This window comes from Cavia porcellus, unplaced genomic scaffold (assembly GCF_034190915.1).
Source record: "Cavia porcellus strain 051 isolate PalLab524CR breed Dunkin Hartley unplaced genomic scaffold, mCavPor4.1 scaffold_28, whole genome shotgun sequence".
Taxonomy (NCBI): domain Eukaryota; kingdom Metazoa; phylum Chordata; class Mammalia; order Rodentia; family Caviidae; genus Cavia; species Cavia porcellus.
In genome coordinates this window covers 3,989,028-4,008,178 of record NW_026947511.1, presented here as the reverse complement: position 1 = coordinate 4,008,178, position 19,151 = coordinate 3,989,028, and the positions used below count along the sequence as shown (strand labels likewise).

Genomic DNA, 19,151 nt, shown 5'->3' with positions numbered 1-19,151 from the left:
GGCCACCACATTCAGCCACCTCACCCAATATTAAACTTTGTGTGGGCAGAGTTCTGAAAATACAGGCTGGATTAATTGCATGGGCTTTAAGATTAAATCTAATGGAGATAACCATGATCTTATGGACATTTGTCAAAGTTTGTGGCACTAAACAGGTGGTTGTTTCCGGGTTGTTATTTTATATTGCCCTTGTAGAGCCCCAGCTAACGAAACTCCTAATTTAAAAAAAAATTTTTTTTAAATAGGTACTGGGGATCAAACTCACGACCACGTGCTTGCAAGGCAGGCACTTATGCCGCTGAGCTAAATCCCCAGCCCAATGAAACTAATAATTAACCTCTCTTGAAAGTCTGCCTACAATTAGAAATTACTTGGATTTTTGTTTGTTGTTTTGAAACAGGGCCTTGCTATGTAGTTCAGGTTAGCTTAAACTCATTAGTGACGTAGGCTGGCTCAAACTTGTAGCAATCCTCCTGCCTCCATCTCCTGAGTGCTGGAATTACTGGTGTTTACCACCATGCTGTGCCTACTGACAGTATTTTCAGTGTAGCTGAACTGTATTCTACTAATGCAACATTACCACGGATGTATTTGGTCTAGCATTTGTCTTTCAAGAGTGTATATATTTCATGTATAAATTATTTTAAATTGATTTTATTTTTTTAAAGTAAAACATAGACATTTTAAATTAAACAGTACTTTTTTTTTGGTCTCTTTTGAGACAGGGTCACACTGTTTGGCTCAGGCTGGCCTTGGGGTCACTTTGTAGCCCAGGCTGGTCTCAAACTTGCAATGATCCGCCTCTCTCTGCCTCCTCCCTCAGTCTTCCTGCCTTAAGTCTCCTGAGTGCTGGGATTACAGGAGGGCACCACCATGCCTTGTTTAAACAGTACTTCAAAAGTCTTAAAACAAAATAAAAAAAAATCTGCTTTTTTCTGCCCCAGTGCCTCCAGAACTCAAACCAAGAAGCAATCACTTTCCACTCTTTAAATTATTTTTTATCTAGAGTTGGCACATTTCCAGTTTTGCAAGAAATTTATATGTACTATTGCTAGGATTATTTCCAAAAGATGAAAAATATTTCCAAAAGATGAGAAGTATAAAATAAAAAGTAGCCTTTATTCTGAGAACATGGAGAGAGATGACCAGCACCCCCACTGCTGGCGTCCCACGATCTCTCTGGCAGACACATGGCGTGGGGGCATGTAAATAGCCTCGGTTTGGGGTGGAACCTAAGGCGGGGATTAGGGATATACGGGTAGCACATTGGTCCTAGGTTTGGCGCCATATGTAAATTTCCAGGGGCAGGAAGATGGTGTCACAGGTAACTTCCTAGGGGCAGGGGAGATAGGGGCTTCCTGCTTCTGGTTGAGGCTTTCCTGGCTACAGTGTCCTGTCTGGGCCAAAACCCTTTCATATCCCATCTTATGATTATTATTATGAAAAGGGGCAAAGATTTCTCTAACTACTTCCTGCTGGCAGAGGGCGTTGTACTGGAGCCTAGAAGACTTGACAGATGAAGGTTGATGCTCAGGTAGACGATGGTGCCAGGTGTTTTGGCCAGGACAACTTCACTGGTGAATGCACGTATGTTAGACTGGAAAAACAAAGAGACAAGATGTTATGAGGAGACATGGCACTGTCTCCCTAGGTGAGGTAGAGGGAAAGGTGATTTTGATTTAGACATGTTCCACAGTAAGGCAGAGTTCTGAAAATTAAACGTGGGATTAGGAGGAGTGGAGTTATGAGAGATGATTACTCCCCCTTCTGAAAGCATAAAAGTTAAGAGGTAGGTCGGTAAGGCTTGTCTCTGGTATGCATGACATTGGAGTCTGTAGGTAATACTGTTAAAGAGTCCTGCTGTAAAAATGATCATTAATAGAACGTAAGAAATTGGGAGCCAAAGTGGATAACAAAACATGACTTAGCCTGTTAACTGTGGCTGCGAGGCCGTCGTGAAACAGAGACGGGTGGGCGACAGAAGATGAGATAACCACTCAGAATGATCAGATTTAGGGCTGGAAGGGCACCTCTTAGCCTGAGTGATATGAAACCAGGATGACAGTCTAGCAACTTTGATTTAGGCATGGGTCGCTGTAACCCGTTTGTATAGCAGTTTACCTGGTTGTGGGAAAGGCTTTTATGTATCCTAAAAAAGTATAAACAAAGTGAGAAGACAAAATGTATCTGTCAGTCTTGACCAGGGTTGTCTGACAAATTGGTGAATAAGAAGGGAAGGGGGTGGTCTTATATCACTGAGGAGAGGTTTACTAGCAATAACAGATGGAAGCTGTTGAGGCCTCAGTGTGTCTCAGTCAGCCTGTATAAAAGGCATTTTAAGATTTAGGACTGGGACCTGCACAAAATAGGCCCTGTTTGTATTAGGTTGACCATCAATACCCCATCATAGAGATTGAGGACTTACTATAGCAGCCTGAATACTCAGGAAGAACTCTGTATATATGGCCTCTATGTCCACAAATATAGAAAATTGTCTTACCTGAGACTTTAGTGCTACTTGGACTCTGAGACAGACACCTTAAAGGGGGCTGTTGTTGCCCTGAACCCCCTCAGTCTTCAGCAGCAATTTTTGTCAGCGATGAATCTGGCAGTGTCGACATTTCCTGTGAGGGCTAGAACTTAGGATGACTTACCCACTCTTTGGTGGCTAGGACAGTCCAGCAGCCCTGGAGTAAGGTCTCAAAGAATGCCAGGATGGGGCATTTTCTTGCTCAATGTCTTCTGCTGCATTTGGGCGTGGTCCATGGGGAGGCCAGGCAGCTTCACCTTGTGTAGGTTTACCTGCCTCAGAACTCCAAGTGTCATAAGTGTTAAAAATATAAAAAACCATATTAAGATCTCTATAAGGTTTGAAGGTCAAGTTTTGCCTTTTTGTTTGGGATTTGGGCTATAGTAGAATTAAGTAGAGTATAATCTCATTTTAATGGAAACATTTTGCAGTAAAGGTTTACCAATCTTATGAATAAATCTATGAAAACTGATCTAATACTTTCAAATTCTGAACACATTTATTTTTTTAAAGTTGTTATTTGCAGTAGTATGAACCAAGACAAATAAAATAAAACTTTGAAGAAAACCCTTGTCTTGAAATAGAGCTAGTGGTTCCCAGCAAAAAGGAATTTATAACCTTAGTTGTTAAACAGGAGATTGGTGAAGGCTTTGATTGATAAACAAGGCTGGTAAAATTATCAGGTGGCCAGTAACTTTGATTAAATGGTTTGAGAATTGTGATAAAAAAAAAAAAGCATCTTTTGAGCAGAGCCGAATTGTAAAAAAAGCACACCTGAGCAGAGCCGCTGAGCTGCTGTTTCGCGGCGCTCCGGCAGAGCACGCCCAGCGGGTGGGGCAAGCGCTGGGACGTAGCACACAGGGGTGGGCTGGGACTGCCTCCGGAAACGCGTAAGATGACAGCGACGACGACGACGATGGCGCATGGGGGAGGGAGGGGCTGGGAGGGCGCATGGGGGAGGGGCTGGGAGGCGGCCCAACACAGTGCACGAAGCTGGAACTGCTTGTAGGGTGCGAGGATTAGAAAGCCAATTTAGGAACACAGTTGGGTTTTTATTAGCCTCCTGAACCTGTTTTAAAAGTTTGTTATAGTTAGTATGCTTGTCCTGCTCTGGCACAGCTATAGGCCCAGGGTCATTATCAGCAGTGTTTACCTTATGTCTGTGATTAGCTTCTTTTTGAGCTGCTTGCCACAGTTGATTCTGTTCTTGTGAGCTGACAGTGGTATTTGGAATCCCATAAACATCCTTAAAATGTAAATTAAAACAATTAGTAATAAACTTAAATTCCCTGATATAATTCTGTGGGTCAACAGAGAGGCTACCTAATTTATGGGTAATCTGAGATAGATCAGAAAGGGAAAAAGGCACATGGAAGTTAACAAGTCCCTTGGGGCCAGCTTGCTCCCGAAGCGGTAGCAGAGCCTGAGGAGAAGATTCCGGAGCAGAGGGCCATTGGGCAGCCATCCGTCCGGTAGGCACATGTGAGCAGTCATCTGTAGAGGGCCTACAGAGCTGCTGCCGGTCACCCTGGGAAACACAGGCAGATGGCGTCTCACTGTGTGCCTTGCAGTGAGAGGATTGCTGTCAGCAGCACAGTGAAGCATCATGTGCACTGCAACAGGGCGGCTGTTGCAGTTCACAAGAGGAGCCACAAGGGGGCACCCGTTGACAGTGAGGGTCCTGGGAACATGGCGGCGCCCTGTCACGTGGCCCAAAACATGGCGGCACCCTGTCGTCATGTGACCCTCCTGAACATGGCGGCGCCATGCCACGTAGCAGAGGGTTGCAACATGGAGACTGTTCCCGCGTAAGCTGGAACAATCACGCAGCCTGCTGGAAGGACATAGTGACTGAGACCTAGTATGGTGGGCGGGCGGTGAGAATGCTGTAGGAGATAGAGAATTCTCAGGAGAACAAGAAACCGGAGACTTTGAGGAAGCACTAACAGAGTGATTAGATTCGCTGGGAGAGTCATGGGTCCCGGAAGGCAGAGAGGGAGACGATTGCACAGCAGGAGGTATCTGCGACGCATTGGGACCAGACTGCTGAGAGAATCAGGCATGGGGGAGGGAAGGGCGATCCGGTGGGAGGTAACGGCAGGGAATGAGTTTGGGGGTAGGCAGGTGGTGGCCGGGAAAACACCGGAGGGACATCCTCAAGCGAATCCTGAGGGCAGGACGGAAAAGTTTGCGGTGCAGTAGAGTTAGCTAAAAGTATCTCAGCAGGAGCACAAGACTTAATGAGAGATGGGTGTGTGCTCAGAATAAGAAAGACCTGAATATAAGGGAGTTCTAATAACTTGTTGCTGGCTTGACAGAACTCATACAAGTTCCTGAGAATGCAGGGGTCAAATGTTCCTTCTTTGGGCCAACGCTTGCCAATAAGAGGGTAGGTTGGCCAGACCTCCTGGCAGTAAAAAGTTAATTGTTTAGTTTTTATGGTACTTTTAATTTTTAGAGTACGTAAATTAAAAATTAGACATTGTAAAGGCATCTTTTGGGAGTTAGAAAATACGTTCCCCATGACTGATTCAGGCAAGAAAAAAGCCAGTGGTCCAGAACAAGCCGTCACTCATTTGTGGCACCACGCAGCGGCTATGGTTCCAAAAACTTGTATATTCCAGTCGTCACTGAGAGATTTACGAGTGGAGCCCACATAAGTAACAGTTTTGCCCGTGAAAGCGCGAGGCTTTAAAGGAAGTGAGGCGGTTAGGGTTAGGATGTCTCGGGACAGGAAAGAGCTTGGAATTAATCCAGGATGTTATCTGGTTATTGGGTAGGGGACTCAACTGGGTGTGTCCCAGGAGTCAATCGCCTGCTGATCGAGTCACGGCACCAAATGCTAGGATTATTTCCAAAAGATGAGAAGTATAAAATAAAAAGCGGCCTTTATTCTGAGAACACGGAGAGAGATGACCAGCACCCCCACCGCTGGCATCCGGCGATCTCTCTGGCAGACACATGGCGTGGGGGCATGTAAATAGCCTCGGTTTGGGGTGGAACCTAAGGCGAGCATTAGGGATGTACAGGTAGCCCACTGGTCCTAGGTTTGGCGCCATATGTAAATTTCCAGGGGCGGGAAGATGGCATCACAGGTAACTTCCTAGGGGCACGGGAGATAGGGGCTTCCTGCTTCTGGTTGAGGCTTTCCTGGCTACAGTGTCCTGTCTGGGCCAAAACCCTTTCACTATTACCTTTGGGTAATCAAATTTTTAAAAAACATTTTTGGAGCGGGACATAGTGGCTCATGCCTGTAATACCAGCACTTGGGAGGCTGAGGCAGGAGGATCATTGTGAGTTCAAGACCAGCCTGGGCTCCAAAGTGAACTAAAGGCCAGCCTCAACTACATAGCAAGACCCTGTCTCGAAAAGACAAAAAAAAATTTTTTTTTATTGGTACTGGGAATTGAACTCATGACTTTATGCTTGCCAGACAGGCACTGTGCTGCTGAGCTATATCCCTAGCCCCTTGGTTAATCAATTTTAGATAGTATTTGTTGATTTATTGAAGGTGAGGGTTTAATTCTAAAATATACCATCTTCATTTTCTTTGCCTTATGTACCCAATATTACAATTTTTAGATAAATCAAAAATCTGTATTTAGATTATTATGCTTGTTCATACCATAGCATTTCATTTTAGTAACAAGTAGAAATTCAGCAGTGATATGCTTTAGTGTGCATTTATTTTCATCCATTATGCTAAGTGCTGAGAGAATCCTTTCAATTGGCAGTTTATTTCCTTCAGTTCTGGGAAATGTTTTTAATTATTTATTGAATATTTCACTCATATTCTTTATTCATTCTTTTTGGAACTCCAATATATAGATACTAGATTTCTACTTACCAGCAATTACTACTAATATTTTCATCTATTTCTTTCCAATTGTCTACATTTTAAATAACTGAAGTCATATTTGAATACATACTTTTGTATCCAAAATTAATATAACTGCCCAGTGTGGTAGCCAATGGCTGTGATCCCAGATTTGGGATGCTCAGCAGAAATATCAGAAGTTCGAGGCCAACCTGGGTGACATGGTGAATTCAAGGCCAGCCTGAACTGCACGGTGTGACCGTATCTCAAAAAAAAGAAAAAATGTAATTTAAGCGTTTCATAATGACCTTAAAAATTCTTCATTTAAGAATCAACAAATGAGATGATATCAAATTTAAAAGCTTATGCATAGCAAAGGGAACAACCAACAAAGTGAAAAGACAACCTAATAAATGTCCTTCAGAGAGAAGACTAATATCTAGAATATATAAAGAACTAAAAAATTTAGAGTCCCCCCCCCAAAAAAAACCCAATCAAAAAATGGGCAACTGAAGTGAATAGAAACATCTTGAAGAAATACAAATGGGTAATAAATATGTGAAAATTTGTTCAAACATCACTGGCCACTAGAGAAAACAACACTATGATTCTATCTTATACTAGAAAGAATGGCCATCATCATGAAATCAAATGATAAACGCTGGAGAGGCTGCAAGAAAAAAGGAACAAGATCTCCTACATTGTTAGTGGGGATGTATATTGGTCCAACCACTATAGAAATCAGTATGGAGATTCCTCCAAAAAAACGGAAACCAGCAATTCCATTTGACCAGGTATTCCCCTTCTAGGTATCCTCCCAAAAGAATTAAAGACCTCATACTGCAGTGATACCTGTATACCTATTAGGAGCCTTTGAAGCTGGGAGACTGACCACACTGCAAGGCTGGAGCATGGTCATTCCAATAACAAAGAGCACCTGGGGCAAAGATGTGACTTTGCTTCAGCTCCAAAACAATCTGAACAGTGGGTTGCTAGGGCAACAAGGTGTCATGTGACATTAAATTGCTAAAGGGTTTAAATAAACACCCCTGCAGAGAGGAGCCAATACCTTTCCTCCCAGCAGGAGAGTAAGGGCTCCACTTGACCCCAGCTTTTTCTCTTTCTTTTTCACATTCTCTCATGGTGCTTAACCCCAAGAACCTCAGGAGCCACATATGGGGATATATACCCACATGTGGAGGACCACCAGCACAGCATTCCTTGAAAGAAGAGCATTTAAGCTGGGTGTGGTGGCTCACGCCTGTAATCCCAGCACTCGGGAGGCTGAGGCAGGAGGATCGTTCGAGACCAGCCTGTGCTATGAAGTGAGTTCAAGGCCAGCCTGAACTGCATAGCGAGACCCCGTCTCAAAAAAGACAAAAATAAATAAATAAATAAATACATACATAAAGTAAAAAAATAAAAATAAAGAAAAAAAAGAGCATTTGTCTTCATTTTGGTTAAATCTGACTCTATTTCCATATATTATGTATATGTATAGAATGAGCTAGGATATTTCTTTATCAATTGGCTTTAACCAGTGCAAATGGGTCTAGTGAGATACTAATAATGAGTGATGCCAAAATGTGCCTCAAGAAAGAATCTAGGGGGCTGGAGATTTAGCTCAGCGGCATAAGTACCTGCCTTGCAAGCAGGCAGTCGTGAGTTCGATCTCCGGTACCGATAAAAATGAAAAAAACAAAAAAATTGAGTTAATAAAACCCTGGTACATTCCTGAGTCTAGGCCCTTACTCAGGTTCACCATTGTTCTAACTGGGTTCAGGATCGCTTTGGCTCTCCACAGCTGCAGATGTGTATTTATCCCTTTATTCTCATCTTGGGTTGCATTGGAAGTGATAGATTGGAATTACTAATTGGAATTTTAATAATTTTCCTTGGGAATACAAATATAAATGGGACCACAATGCAGTTCAGGAAAGGCTACCCTATATCCATGATTATAGAAGCACAGGTCATAAGAGCTAAATCTCGGAAGCAGCTTATATGTTCATCAGCAGATGAGTAAATAAAGAAAATGTGGTAATTATACACAGTGGACTACTACTGTACCATAAAGAAGGATAAACTTGAATTATTTGTGGGAAAATGGATGCACCTTGAGACCAGGTTAAGTGAAATAAATCAGACACAGAAGCTTATATATTACATGACTTTTCTTATAAAAGAAGTCCAAAATATAAACAAAGAGCAAAAACAAGACAGACATTAGATAACAGACAGCTGTTTTGCAAAAGAGAAGGGACAAAGAGATGGGGGTAAAGGCGAAGAGGAGATTTTAAAAATTGAGATGTGTTACGTATATGTACCAACTTATCATGATGAATGTGATCAGTATATGCTACAAACACCTCAAAATTTTTCTGTTTTTTTGAGACAGGTATGTAGTGTAGGCTGGCCTTGCATTTGCTTGTGTAGCCCAGACTGCCTTTCAATTCATGGTGTCCCTCCTGTCTTACTCTCCTGAGTACTTGGACTACAGGCCTGAGTCACCATGCTTGACCTAACAAATTTTTTTTAAAGTCTTCATAACTATTTTTATTTTTTTGAGACAGAGTCTTACAACATAGTTCAGGCTGCCTTTGAACTCACTATGTAGCCCAGGCTGGCCTCAAATTTGCAGTGATCCTCTTACCTCAGCCTCCTGAGTGCTGGGATTATAGACGCGCACCACCACACCCAGTATTTGTATGATTTTTTAATGCTCTTAAGGAGTATTTACTCTTTTGGGAACAGTTGAGGATAGCATACTTGACTTTAGTCATCTGTTTCCATATTCACCATCATCACATTGGGTTTTACTGCCATGTGTCTGTGGGTATGAACACTCAGGAGAACAACAATACTGTCTAAATGTGCTTATAAACTAAGGGGAAAGTGCAATTCATGCACAGTTCATAAACTTGTAAAGGACAGTTCATAATGCTTAAACATACTTTCCCCAAACCCAAACTTTGGTAACTGTTTTTAGTTGCCTAATAGTAGAATCTTTATAGTAAAAACTTGGAAGAGAAAGGGAAAGGTATTTTCTTTTTAATTTCATGGCCACCTATCAGTCCCTGGAATATGCTGGTCTTTCCTATCTCAAATGATATTTCCCCGGATGGAGTTTTTCCCTCTCATGATTGCGTCCTTTTACCTTTCTAGCCATAACGTACTCACTTCCTCAGAGACCTTCCCCAGCCACTCTTTCTGAAGCAGTCTAACAAAACCTCATTTGCATGCTAGGCCTGTAATCCCAGCACTCTGGAGGCTGAGCCAGGAGGATCATTGTGAGTTTGAGATCAGTCTGGACTACAAAGTGAGCTCAAGACCAGCCTGAGCTGTAGAGTGAAACTCTGTCTCAAAAAAACAAAAAACAAAACAAAACAAAGCAAAACAAAACTCATTTACTTCTTTCTCATGTGGCAAATGAGGTTGCAGTTTTACCCTCATTTTTTCCCTTTGTCAACCGTCAGCACACTTTCCTAGAGATGAAAGGAGAATTATATTCTTTTTCTTTTTAGTACACATTTGCAATATGTAATGATAATGTTCATCATGAGGAGCTGGTATATATACCTGTCACAGTTAATTCTTTTTTACATCCTCTTCCCCTTGCCTCCCAAGAATTACATTCTTATGATAGCAATGCAAAGAGAAAACTCAATATTCAGTGTTTGTAACTTTAGAGTATTAAGGGAAAACTCTGAAAGGTTCCCCAGACAAGACGCATGACTGAGCCTCCCCAGCTTTCAACAATCAGGTGAGAAACTTGGCCAGGACACTGGGTGGAGAAAGAAGGGATGTGAAGGGAAAAGGCTGAGAGGCCAAGAGCTGTAAAGAAGCAAAAGGTTAAGGGACGGGGACCTCGTGAATAGTTATTGTATAAGAAGAACCACACCACTGACCACTGAGTACGCGGCCCAAACACTGACCCCTCTGTTCTGAAATGGTGCTGAGCTGCCACCTAAACTATGCCACGCGTGTCCACTTTTCAACAGCCAGGGTTGGTGGAAGTCCTTAATACAGAGGTTGAAGTCCTTGTTGCCTCCTCTGACTCAGGAGAGCAGTAGTGATGCCAGCACAAAGCCCTAGAACTGTTGTATATAGGAAACTGGACAAGAAACCCACCATGGTCACCCTACTATGATTTTAGTCATAGTATGAAACTATTTTATGTAACATTAATTTCCTTGTTTATATTACATTGTGGTACAAACTTATGAGAATAGACTGGGTTGTTCTTTTCTCTGATGTGTTCTCAACTTTGAAAGCAGGGCCAGGGCCCACACTATTTATTAAAAAGGTAAAGATTAAGCAAGTGGTAGGCCTGGTGACACAAGCCTGTAATTCCAACTCTGTTGGCTGAGGCAGGAGTATCACAAGTTTGAGCCTGGCAGCAGCAACTTAGTGACTTAGTGAGACCTTGTATCAAAAAAAAATAAAAAATAAAAATGAAAGAATTGCAGATGTAGCTCAATGCAGAGGCATGGGGTTTGTTCCCCAGTACCAAGTATGAGTCATTTAGAACTTTTTTTTCTGTCTTTCTTGAGACAGGGTCTCAATGCAGTTCAGGCTGGCCTTGAGCTCTTTGTAGCCCAGGTGGATCTCAAACTTGCAATGATCCTCCTGCTTCAGTCTCTCAGGTGCTGGTATTACAAGCATGTACCACCACACTTGGCTTTAGGAGAACTCAACAAATTCATAATTAACAAAACATTTATCTATACAAATTTTTAGAAATTCATATTACTTTTAGATATTTTATTGCTATAGACTTACTGTTGCACATTTTCTTTCTTTTTTGAGACAAAGTCTTTCTGTGTAGTTCAGGCTGGTTTTGCATTCATCATATAGCCCAGGCTGGCCTTGAATGCATGGCAATCTTCCTACCTTAGCCTCCTGAGTGCTGGGATTACAGGGGTGCACCACCATGCCCAATAGATTGCTATACATTTAAAAACCATTTATCGGCTGTGGCCCCTCCAGGGGGAGAACCACCAGAGACTCCTGAGACTCATGCCATGTTGGAAATTAGGACTCTGGGAAACCAAGCAAGCAACTCCCCTCCCTGGTAAGCAGCTGTGGTGTGGCACGCTGCAGCTGCCCCCCACCCGCTCCAGGAGGAGAACCACCAGTGTCTCCTGAGGTCCACGCCATATTGGATCTTAGGACACTGGGAAACCAAGCAACCAGCCTGCCTCCCTGCTAAGCAATAGTGAGCCTACTGGTGCACGGGCTGAGAGTCAAACATCCCACTTCCCATACCCCCTAACCCTGCCCCCCATTAGCAAATGGGAACCAGAGATCTGAGCATCTCTGGGGAGGTTGACCATAGCAAATAAGGGGGATTTCCTTCTAATCTCTTTGAAGGCAAATATTTTGTTACTGTTTTGCTCTGTTCTGATTAATGGTACTGTTCTATTCAATACTCTGCTTTGATAAGTTCTATAATGTTCTGTATTTCATTTTATTTTGATATACACAATTGAAAGAACAACTATTGTAAAGATAATGAGATATTGAGATATATAACCTATTACTGTTATCCCAGTAACCTGCTATGAAGTTCTGTACCAAAAACCATTTATCATGGGAAAATCCAAACATATAGTAGCAAAGAAAATAATATAATCAATATTCTTCATCCTGCTTCAGTAATGAACAGTTCTTGGCTAGTATTGGAGCTTGTGTTTGTTTTGTGACAGTGTCTTTCTGTGTAGTCCTGGTTGGCCTTGAAAAACGTGCTCCTTCTGCCTCAATCTTCCAGTACTGGAATTACATTGTGCACCACTGTGGCTAGTGCCACACTGCTTTATGTGTACTTTCTCCTACCTGCTTCTCCTCTCCTGCATTATTCTGAACCAGATCCTAACATATTCTTTCATGTTGTAATATTTCAGGCTATACATAAAATATATACAAATTATATATTATATATATATATAAATTTTAATATCAAGAAACTCTTAAAAGCTGCAACTTTGAGTTAGACATAATGTTAAAAATCTGTAGTCCCAGAATGCTGGGAAGCTGAAGGAAGACTGCAAATTCAAGCCCAGTCTGAGCAATTTAGCAAGAACTTGTCTCAAAATGTGTACATAAAATTAAAAATAAGACACATGGGAAGCTGGGTATAGTGACACAGACGTGTAATCTCAGTATTTGGTAGGCTGAGGCAGGAGGATCATCTTGAGTTCTAGGCCAACCTAGATTACATAGTGAGTTCAAGGACACCCTGAATTTTACAGTGAGACCCTGTCACAGAACAAAACAAAACAAGTTATAGCTTCTAACATACTGACAAAATGAATGTCACCATTATCCTATTATCCTGATTGTATTGTTTCTTTTTTTACAAAAGGCTTCTGCAAGTCAGAATCCAAATAAGGACCAAAGTCTTTTTCTTTCTTTTTTTTTTTTTCTTTTCTTGGTACTGAGAACGGAACCCAGCGCCTCTTGCTTGCCAGGAAGTTACTGTGCTGCTGAACTATATCCCTATCCCCAATTTTTTCTTTTGCTTAATCGCACCCTCTCACATTTTGGAAGATTATATGGTTTTGGAGATTTTATTGAAGTATTGCAGACAGAAAAAGTATAAATAATTTATAAATGTACAGCTCTTTTGTCAAACACCATATACACCATGTAAAACAGCCCCCCAACCTGCATTAACTTATTCTCCCTTCCTATAAATGTCACCCCAAATTAGTAGCCACTGTGTTGCCTTCTAGTTTTGTAGAATGGTACTCTTATATTTTTATTTTCCATTATTTATGGTACTGGGGATTGAACCCAGGAACTGAGCTATAACTATAACCTTTTTCTTATTTTTTGAGATAAGGTATCACTAATTCACTAAGTTGCCCAGGTTGGGCTCAGACTTGTAGCACTGCCTGAGCCTCCTAGAGTGCCAGGACCACAGGTGTGCCCAGCCACACCAGTATAGAGATTGGTTTTAACTGTTTTTCACTTTTTTTTTGGTGCCAGGGATTGAACTCACCACCTCGCATTTGCCAAGCAGGCACTTAAGCCTGCTGAGCTAAACCCCCGGTCCCTTGTTTTTCACCTTTATAAAAATGGACACAAATAGTACAAATTCTTTTGTGTTTGGCTTCCCTTACTTTGAATTTTTGTTCTTTTTTTTCAGTTATGATGTCATATTCAATGAATATTCCAGTTTTGTTTTGTTGAGACAGGATCTCACTATCTAGTTCAGGCTTGCCTTAAATTCAGTATGTAGCCCAGGGTGGCCTCAAATTTATGGTGATTCTCCTGCTTTAGCCACCTGAGTGCTGGGGTTACAGTATGTGCCACCACACCTGCAAGTTTATTTTTTTCCTGTGTATTTTACTGTTAGATTATTTTTGTCCAGGGACGACTACTAATCTGGGTATAAGCATTCTAGTACATGTACTTTCACGTACCTATATTCATGTTTCTGTTGGGTTTATAGCTAGAAGTGGAATTGTGAGTGCATAGAAACTGCACAGATTAGCTAAATCATAGATTCATTAGATACTACTGAAGCTTTCTGTGGTCAGTTTCTCCTTATGCCAATATCAAGTTGTCTTAGTTATTATAACAATAAAAATTCTTTCTATTCAGCAGTGTTTTCTTCTTCAAAACTGGTTTAGATTATCTTGGCCCATTGCACTTTTACATGACTTTTATTAAAGGGTTTGTGATAGCTTTTCAGTTCTAAGTCTTCTTTAACCCCACGACATTGAACCATAGTTACTTATTTAACCAGGGCCTCACGCATGCCTGCTTTGCCACTGAGCTACATTCCCTGTTTTTTGTTTGTTTGTTTGTTTAAGACAAAGTCTTGCTGTATGGTTCAGGCTGTCCTTGAACTCATTCGCAAACTCAAGCTGGCCTTGAACTTGCCAGTGAGTGTCCTGTCCCAACCTCCAGAGTGCCAGGATTATAGGCTTGTGCCACCCACTCTTGGGAGGCCTTTTAAAGTTTTTTTTTTAATTTTTGGGGGGAGTATCAGACTTGAACTCAGGACAGCACTTTTGCCAGTCAGCGCTGTGCCACTGAACTAAATCCCCAGCTAAATTCTATTCTGAGACTGGACTTGTTAGATTCCCCAGGCTGGCCTTCAAACTTGCCACTTTGACTTATTGCCAGGTGAGACACAAAAATAACTAAGAAAAAATAAATTTTAAAAAGGAAAAGTTAAAAAAATAGAAAAAACACCTGAATGACTCAGACATCATTCTTTTTTTTTTTGTCTTTATCGGTACCAGGGATCGAACTCACGACTGCCTGCTTGCAAGGCAGGTGCTTATGCCGCTGAGCTAAATCCCCAGCCCCCAGACATCATTCTTAATATAGTGCTTATTACAACTATAGATGGTTAAAATCCAAATACATGTCTTTAGACAGATGTGGCGGCACATACCTGTAATCCCAGCACTTAAAAAGCTGAGGCAGGAGAGTAGCTATGTGTTTGAGGCCAGGCTGGGCTACAAAATTGGTTCAAGACCAGCCTGAACTGCTGAGTGAAACCCTGTCTCAAAAAAAAAAAAAAAAAAAAAATAGAAAATGAAAACAGTAAAACCCCAAATACATGTGTTTCGAGACTGGCCAACTACTCTTCAGCTTAGACCAGCATGATCACTTCTATTAGTGTATATGAGGAATGGAAATGAGAAAGTTTGGGGAAGGCAATGACACTTGTAGCAGGACTTATAAAACAGAGCACTAACAAGTTAGAATGTTGTAAACTTCAGTTTGCTGTGAGAATTAGTCTGTGGAAGCTCACAGTAGAGGCTGGAAATAGACTGTAGTCCAGAGTGGTGGCCCTCCACGGTTATGCTCTATCCAAATGTTAACTTACATTGAAGGACTGTCTTTGCAAGTGTGATTAACATAAAAGATGAGATGAGATCTTCAGGGAATGCCCAGTGGTACCTTAAATCCAGTGAAAACCTTCCTTCTAAGAGACAGAAGGGATGACACACAGAGAAGGCCAGAGAGGCAGAGGTAGGCTGTACGGCACTATGGCCATGCAGCTAAAAGAAGCAAATGGGTTCTCTCCTAAATTCTCTGCAGGAACACAGCCTTACTGACATCGTGACTTGTTTGTTTTAAGCTATAAATATGTGGTAATTTGTGTGTCAACCACAAGAAACTAGCACATATGGGTTGGGACTAGAGTGCATTCCGGTAGAATTTTATACTGTAAAATATATAAAATATATAGTCAATGTATGCATTTCTTTAATAAGTATGTTAGGTACATACCAGATTCTGTAGAAACAAACATGACATTGGGATATCTCTTTCTTCTCTTTGGGTATTACCTTCCTTCCATTCCAGTAAAGACTAGAGGCCAAGGCCTTTCTTTTTTTTAACTCTATTCTTTGTGACTATCACAAAGTATTCATCTGTGCTCAGTAAACATTCGTTGAATAACTAAACTGAACTTTAAAGTTTGGTTCATCTTTGTTTATTTAGATATCCTTTGTCTTTAGTTGTTAGCACAGAATTTTGATTTAGTAGTCTTAGAATTCAGGACATACTTTATCTATTTAGTTGCTTGGTTGGTTATTTTTTTAGTGGTTAGTTGGTTAAATCTAGGGCCTTGCACATGCTTAACAAGTATTCTACCACTGAGGTATTAGCTTAGATTTTATTTTTAATGAGCAACATGATAAAACGTTAAGTTAGTTCAAAAGACATTTTTTGAGCTCAATATGATGACACCTGCTTGTAGTTCCATCACTCTGGGAGGCTGAGGCGAGAGGATCAAAAGTTCAAACCCAACCTGAGCAATTCAACAACTTAGTGAGACCATCTCAAAAACAAAGGGCTCCAGGGACAGAGAGAGGAAAGAAAGGAGAGACAGCAGATAGAGCAGAGAGAGCAGAGAGAGGAGAGAAGAGAGAGGGAGAAAGAAAAGACATGTTTTTCTGAATTGGAAAATAAGCATCTATCTGACAATTTATCATCACTTACAACCCCTCCCTCATTCATGTGAAACTAATGAAGGATTCATTAGTATCATGAACCATATTTTAACTGAGGTAATGGGAAGGACTTACGATAAAAAATTTACCTTTTGGAACATTTGTAAATGAACATAATTTTCCCATCCTGGTCAAGTGATGACGTCAGGGCACTAGTGTTCTGTCCCTATCAGTTAGGGTCTAGGTGGTATATGAAGGTGGGAAACAATGTACCACAGGTCCTCCTATTGCCCATTCTTTATTACTGTTCTGGGCTCTGCTCAGATGTCACTTCCTCAGAGGCCTTTTTGACTATCCCATTTAAAAATAGTCCCTTACTGTTTTTCCTCCCTGTTTCCGTATCTGTTCCTTTTCTCCATATTATTAATTGTTATTTTCCACATCCCTGGTAGGTAAGGAATGTTCTTTCAGTGTGAAGATTAATAAAGGATCCATGTATAATGTCAGACACATTGTATACCCTCAAAATTGTTAGTTTCTTTCTGTTTACATCCTCTTTATTGAGATAAAGTATCCTTTCCCATGCAGCACATTCACTCCTAGACATAGAGGTATCCTGAAAAGAATGATATTTAAACTGTAGGGCCCCTCCCTTGCACAGGTCTCAAACTGGTAATGCTAAAGGATCTCCGCTTCTGTGTTGGGGCCCAAACTCACAGCCTTGTGAGGCAAATGCTCTTAACACTGAACCTTCTAGAACTTTTAAAAAGTTTTTTAATGGAGGGTTTCACTATGTAGCTCAGATTAGCCTCAAATTTGGGATCCTTTTGCCTAAGCTTTGCAAGTACTGGGATTATAAGGGTATGCCACCCATCCATTTTGGAAACACTTTTGCGTAAGCATATCTAAAAGCCTGAAAGTTCTGAATCTCCAAATCTTGAGTCATTCGCTATGATTTATTTTCCCTTTTTACATATTTAATTAATGTTAATTTCAGTTTGTTTTATAGTTATAATTTGTATTTTATTTCATAAAGAGACACCCCAAATTGCGTATTTTAGGCCCAACAAAACTGAATTTACTCTAGACCAAACCTATTTATAGATTCCATTAAATAAGCATGAATGCATTCAGAGTCTTTAACACTGTCAACGGAGCAGCTCCAAGATAATTGCCTCCTCTGCACTGGGTCTAGTAATTTAGGGCGGTTTTCAAAATCACTGGGAGGTGGTGCACACCTGTAATGCTAGCACCCCAGGAGGTAGAAGGATCACACATTTGAGCCCAGTCTAGCAACCCAGCAACTTACTTAATAAAAAACAAAACATCTAGGGATATAGTTCAGTGCTAAGACCCTCAGTTCAATTCTTGGTATCAAAAAAAAAAAATCCTCTAAAAACCAAGTTACTTGCATTTACCATCAAAAAAAGTCTAGGTATTTGATACATTAATCCAACACGATTAACGTACCTTCTTACTGAACTACAATTTGAGGCAATAGTTTTTTGCTTGTTTTTGTTTTTGGTACTGGGGATCAAACTCATAGCCTTGCACTTGTCAGGCAGGCTCTAGTGCCGCTGAGCTAAATCCCTAGCAATAAAAAATATTCTGATCCTTGTGTTTCCTTGCAATTTTTGGTTGGCCACATCAGGGTGGGAGTGGGGGGCCCACCTTCCCTAAGTGCACTCTAGATCCCCCATTTAAGCCCCTAAAATGTAATGGAAACTCCCAACCCATAACAAATACTGGGCTATTTGTGGATGCAAAGCACCATGAAGCCATCGGCAAAGGAATTCGTGTCTTTAATGACTGAAGGAGACTGACAATAGTAGGACTATTAGTAGTACGCAGTAGTAGTTTCTGTTCTGGATTTGAACACAAAAGCCTTGTTTTGCTAAGCCTGTCTCAAGTGCACCCACGTCCTTAAATCGCTAGGTGCTCCACAGCGGACATTTACCCTGGGTCCCGGTCCAGTCTCGTCGACCTCCACTGGCCTGAACTCCTCTACTTGCAGCCTGGGCCTGCGCCGCAGCGCGACTGAGCTGGGATTCCCTCCGCGCGGTAGAGGGAGCCCGCGGGTCGCGCGCTCGCCGCCGCTCTCCACACCTGCAGAGCCCGGGCCTCGGTCAGCAGGGCTGCCTCGGAAACGCAGCGTGCGCCCTCGCCGTTCCCGAGAGCGCCCGGCCCCCCACCAGCTGTCCACTGTCGCCCTCACTGGAGCGCCCAAATGCGGCCTTACCCAAGGACCCTGGGGGCCGGATTTTGGAATTAGCCGGTCCGGACCCCGAACCACCTGCCGCAGACTCCTGCGACCCGCTCCCCGACGTCTCGGCCGGGTCGGGCTCTGTGGAAAACCCGGAGCGGAAGACTCTCCGGCTGTGCGGCGCGAAATGAGCATGCGCAGTGCGCTGCGCTGGCTCCTGGCGCAAGGAGGAAGCGTTCGCCGTGATCCCAGCGGCTGCGCTGGGAATGCGGTACCGGCTAGCGTGGCTGCTGCACCCCGCGCTGCCCAGCACCCTCCGCTCCGTCCTCCGCGCTCGCCTGCTGCCCCTGGAGCGTCTCTGTGGGTAAGCGGCCAGAGCGCCCGGCCTCCGGGCCCGCGGGTCACCGTGGTTTGGCGCCCCGTTGCAAAGTGGTGATTCAGCACTTCAAGCCGCTGCCGCCGCCCCTCACGCCGCTGGTCCCGCCGACCTGGGACGCGGACGACCGTGTGAGGCCGCCCCGCAGCCTGGAGGCGCGGCTCGGCGGCGGGAGCCAGGGCCTGGGCCGCCGAGGTCGCGGGCAGTGAGCCGGGGACGCGGGCTCGGACCTGGTTCCCGGGAGCCGCTCAGGCGGTCGGCCGTGAGAGGCTGGCGAGCTGCCGGACGCCCTCGCCCTCGGGGGG

The 19,151-nt window shown here is 42.7% G+C and overlaps 2 protein-coding genes across 3 annotated transcripts in view; one reads left to right on the top strand and one right to left on the bottom strand.

Moving 5' to 3' along the window:
- Positions 1-1,098: 1,098 nt before the first annotated feature.
- On the bottom strand, positions 1,099-18,665 carry LOC134473851 (uncharacterized). The gene is made up of 4 exons (XM_063239549.1): positions 18,507-18,665; positions 3,684-3,776; positions 3,305-3,599; positions 1,099-2,813 (listed from the first exon to the last, which is right to left on the bottom strand). Exons 1-4 carry the CDS (start codon positions 18,663-18,665, stop codon positions 2,701-2,703), a joined length of 660 nt encoding a protein of 219 aa, XP_063095619.1. The 3' UTR covers positions 1,099-2,700.
- Ide (insulin degrading enzyme) overlaps positions 18,525-19,151 on the top strand; it is a 93,080-nt gene continuing 92,453 nt past the window's right edge. For both annotated transcript variants that reach the window (XM_013143788.3, XM_003462389.5), the window contains exon 1: positions 18,525-18,834. In XM_013143788.3, coding sequence (XP_012999242.1) covers positions 18,737-18,834 — 98 coding nt within the window. In that variant the 5' untranslated portion in view covers positions 18,525-18,736. The remainder of the gene's footprint in view (positions 18,835-19,151) is intronic.

Coding starts and splice junctions, on each gene's coding strand:
- LOC134473851 (XM_063239549.1), bottom strand. CDS start 18,665: ATGCTCATTTCGCGCCGCACAGCCGGAGAGTCTTCCGCTCCGGGTTTT. Junction 3,777..18,506: donor CCGGCCCCCAGGGTCCTTGG/GTAAGGCCGCAT, acceptor TTACATTTTAAG/GATGTTTATGGGATTCCAAA. Junction 3,600..3,683: donor AAGCTAATCACAGACATAAG/GTAAACACTGCT, acceptor CTTTTAAAACAG/GTTCAGGAGGCTAATAAAAA.